This window comes from Alligator sinensis, unplaced genomic scaffold (genome assembly GCF_000455745.1).
Source record: "Alligator sinensis unplaced genomic scaffold, ASM45574v1 scaffold829_1, whole genome shotgun sequence".
Lineage (NCBI taxonomy): Eukaryota > Metazoa > Chordata > Crocodylia > Alligatoridae > Alligator > Alligator sinensis.
The window spans coordinates 1151383-1155065 of record NW_005842399.1 but is presented as its reverse complement, the minus strand read 5'-3'; the positions used below and the strand labels follow the sequence as shown (position 1 = coordinate 1155065).

Genomic DNA, 3683 nt, shown 5'->3' with positions numbered 1-3683 from the left:
CAGGAATCACTTGTGGTGACCCTCCTGAAAGATTCTGCACTCATGTAAGTAGTCTACCTTACCTATCCTACTTGGCATATCGTAACGACCTCTGCCTTGTGTCCTCAGCCCCCCTGTCTCCAAGTGCTGGCACATCTGCTAGAAGAATACCCAAGGTTAGGGTGGCACTGTTAGCTAATAGTATGAACTGGAAATCGCTGCTTCTATCAAGTCTTCTCCTCTATGCTTCCTTGTCATTCCTGAGAGCCTTCATTTGGGGGCCATCTCTGATGCTAACCTACGTGGCTTTAGTGAGGTCATTTAACATCTCCATGATCTCAGTTGTCCGGTCAGCAAGATGGGGGTTTGGCCATGGTTTGCAAAATGCTTTCGAGGCCTTTGCATGAGAGGTGCTATAGAAGTGCAAGGTGTTTAATAATCCCCATGCTGTCGTATCTTTTGCTACAACATGTATTTTAAGCACTAATGGACGCCACTGGAACCAGAGATGAAGCTCTGTCCTGTAAGACAATCAGGATAATGATACTCCCTTGATAAGAGGCTAATTCGGGGTCAGTTTGGGGTGTTGTGATCATTTGAAATGGGTTACGTATTTCAACTCCACATACTCGGATTCTCAGAAGAGCTCAGGGCCAGAGTTGTGGATATCCACTGTTGGGACCAGATTTTTAGAAAACCTCAGCACCCTACGTGCACCGAGAAACTAAGCTCTTCTCAAATGTGCCGCTTACTCGGAGGAGTTCTTTTAAAACTCCAGCCCCAGTGCCTGTGTGGTCCAGCTGACTACAATGGCACAGGTGCAAACCTACTCTCAGAAGCCAGGCTTCATGAGTGGTGGGTGGATGACTTGCAAGTATGGGCAAAGGTGATGAATAAGGAGGAGGAAAAAGTGTGGTCCAGCTACCACTGTAGCCGAGATGCCAGCGTCTTGCATCTCAGTTGGACAGAGAGCCGTCCCCAAGAATGTAGCCCTTTCTTTCCCCTATCCTCAGCATGGACAGGCACTCCCTCTTGTATTTAAAAATCTTTAACATATTTTCTCTTAAATATTAATCATGTCCTTTCATTCAGTGTGCCACAAAGCTCAGCAGGAGCATTTGATATATTATTCATGAAGCTTACTTTGTTTAAAAAGTTCAGAGGTCAAAATCTACAGCAAAACAATATGGCAAAACAATCCTTTTCTAAATACACAGTGTTAGAACCAAAGTGTTGGTCAAAAAGGCAGTTCCTGGTGTTCAAGTTGAGTGACAAACTGAGGTCTGAAGAGGCTCCCATTATAGCGGGACTGAAAAGGCAGGTGTGTTTCTTAAACAGATTGTGTTGCCAGTTAATTACATTGGGAGGGAAGTATTGCCTCAAGCCTGGGGCAAAGAGCCTGGAATGGGAACTTGTGCTTTGTCAACTTAGGCAAATCATCTTAACTGTGCCTCAACTTCCCCATCTGGAAAATAGGCATAAGCAGGTAACAGTTTCTCTTGATTGGGTGTCAAATGGCCTTAGGGAGGCGATTTTTTTTTTCCCCCCCCCTCTTGGAGACAACTCTTACCTTACCCAAAATATGATGCCAGTCCCCATAGTGTTCAGTGCATGCTTTCATTCGATACATTAGACATAACGGCCAAAGAGTTGGCGATTTATTCCTTTTAAATTAACATGCTAAAGGCTGGATTAACCTGCAGGTCCAGGAGAAAATAGTTAACTATTGATAAGCCAATCTAAATGCATAGATTTCCATTCATCTGATTGGTTGCAGGAGAATTAAAAAGTGAACAGATTCCACCCATTTCATTGGTAAACAGTTGGCTGCAAATGTGCTGGGGTTAACATCGCGCCAGACTTCAGCATGGTCAGGGTTGGAGGAAACGAGTAACAGAAGTGTAAAGACTTGCTACATCCCTCATTTTGGACCATAAGGAGCCAGATTCTTTCTATTGCGTGCAACAATCGTTCTTCGTGTTGCACATGGTCGTTGTGCGGCTTAAGTGCTATACCCGAGTTGCTTGGATATGAATATGAAAGCCAAGAATGGAAGCATGATATAAAATTCAAAATACTACATCTGACTGCGGAATAGCCGTAGCAATAGATGTAAATGTGAGCCACCTTGAACAGGGGGGATGCTTTGTCATTTTGTATCTCTGAACTTGTATTGCAAAAAAACAAAACCCACTCAGATATTCCCTGATGAAGAGGCCAATTTGGAACAGAAGTATTTAATTGCAAGTCATTTTCTAGATCATGCATCACATTTATTAAACCACAACCCAAGTGCCATTCCCCCCTTCTCTGCCCACTCACTCCTCGTTCTCCTAATCATGAGCATAGTCTAAAAATAAGGTGTATAGGAGAAGAACGCACGCAACCCCCTTACAGCTGATAAACAAATATAAAAATTCAGAGGAAGAGATGGCCAGCTCAGTAGTCGGTGGGGACATGCCACAAGAGATACCTAGGACAGAAGCTAGCTTGAGGATCTCTACTGTAGGCTACAAGGCCACCAAGGTGACTTTTTCTAGCCTCCATCATGGAGAATAGCGGATGCTCTCTTAACCACAGAGCATCCCCTTGCGGTCAGCACTGAGAGGAGCCAACGCGAGTCAGTTCGATCACCATTTAGGTCTCACGGCTGGGTACTTATTAATACACGGGGAGAATCTGAAGCAGCAGTGTCAGCAAGGGATTGCCAGCCCTATATAAAGGAGATGATCAGCAAAATCCATATCACTGCCCCAAGCCACGATGACCTCCAGGCCTAAGCCCCTGCAGTCTAGAGGTGAAGGCTCAGCCGCTCCCACAAGCATGGCACGACCGCTACTGCATAGCCAAGCTAACTTGTCTGGAGCTACAGTTGTGTTCTCTACCCTTCTGCTTTCCATGTTGATGGCTGCTGCATTAGTTTCCCATTTTGCTCTCCTCCTCCCTTTTCAATTACGGGTGAGCAACAGGCGGACTCTCCGAAGACCATGGCTTTCTAAACAGAGTTAAATTTGATGGTGGCTGATACTACTCTTGCAGGGGTCTTCTGAGATGGCAGGCTACTATGCACATGGCAAAAAGCGGTCTCCATATCAAGTCCTCTCTGTTTAGGTACGCAGCGTGCTACTCAGACTGGAGAAATTAAAATCGAATGACACACAAACACCATCAACACACAATTTGGAAAAAGAAAGGGGGGGAAAAAAGCCTCCAAGAAAGATAAAAACAGAATTATGAGCTCAGCACCTGGCATCATTACCAGGGGGTGTGGGAGGGGAGCGCTACAAGAGCTCATATGAAGGTCCTAATCCTGTCAAATGACAAATGCTCTCCATCAGGCGCTGAACGCCCTGTTGGTGTCAAGGAGACGCTCAGCATCTCGCAGGATCAGACTATCATCGGAACAGCTTGAAAATTTGGGATTGAAAGTTAAAGGGAACAGATGTGTAACCAAGGAGCTCAGAGAAGGGTGACATTTCAAAAACGGGATGCAGGCTGCTGCACAGGGGGCTTTTGTGGGCAAGTACTGCTGCTCCCATGTCAGCCTCGAGCGTTTCTGTCCCGCTTGACCATTGAGCTCTTCCTCATCCATTCCGGCACAGTTCTTCATGAGCATGAAAATATTTGGGACCAGAATCTGTCATGCCCAAGGACGCCCCCTGCACCTTGAGGTTGACCAGGCAAATCCGGGCTTTATTTTGTAG

General features: G+C 45.7%; 1 protein-coding gene across 1 annotated transcript in view; it reads left to right on the top strand.

Annotated features, from left to right (window-relative positions):
* Positions 1–3683, top strand: part of NTNG2 (netrin G2) — a 69709-nt gene that overhangs the window by 703 nt on the left and 65323 nt on the right. Inside the window, 1 exon segment of the mRNA XM_006029814.3 lies at positions 1–44. This exon segment is cut by the window's left edge and continues 19 nt beyond it. Coding sequence (XP_006029876.1) covers positions 1–44 — 44 coding nt within the window.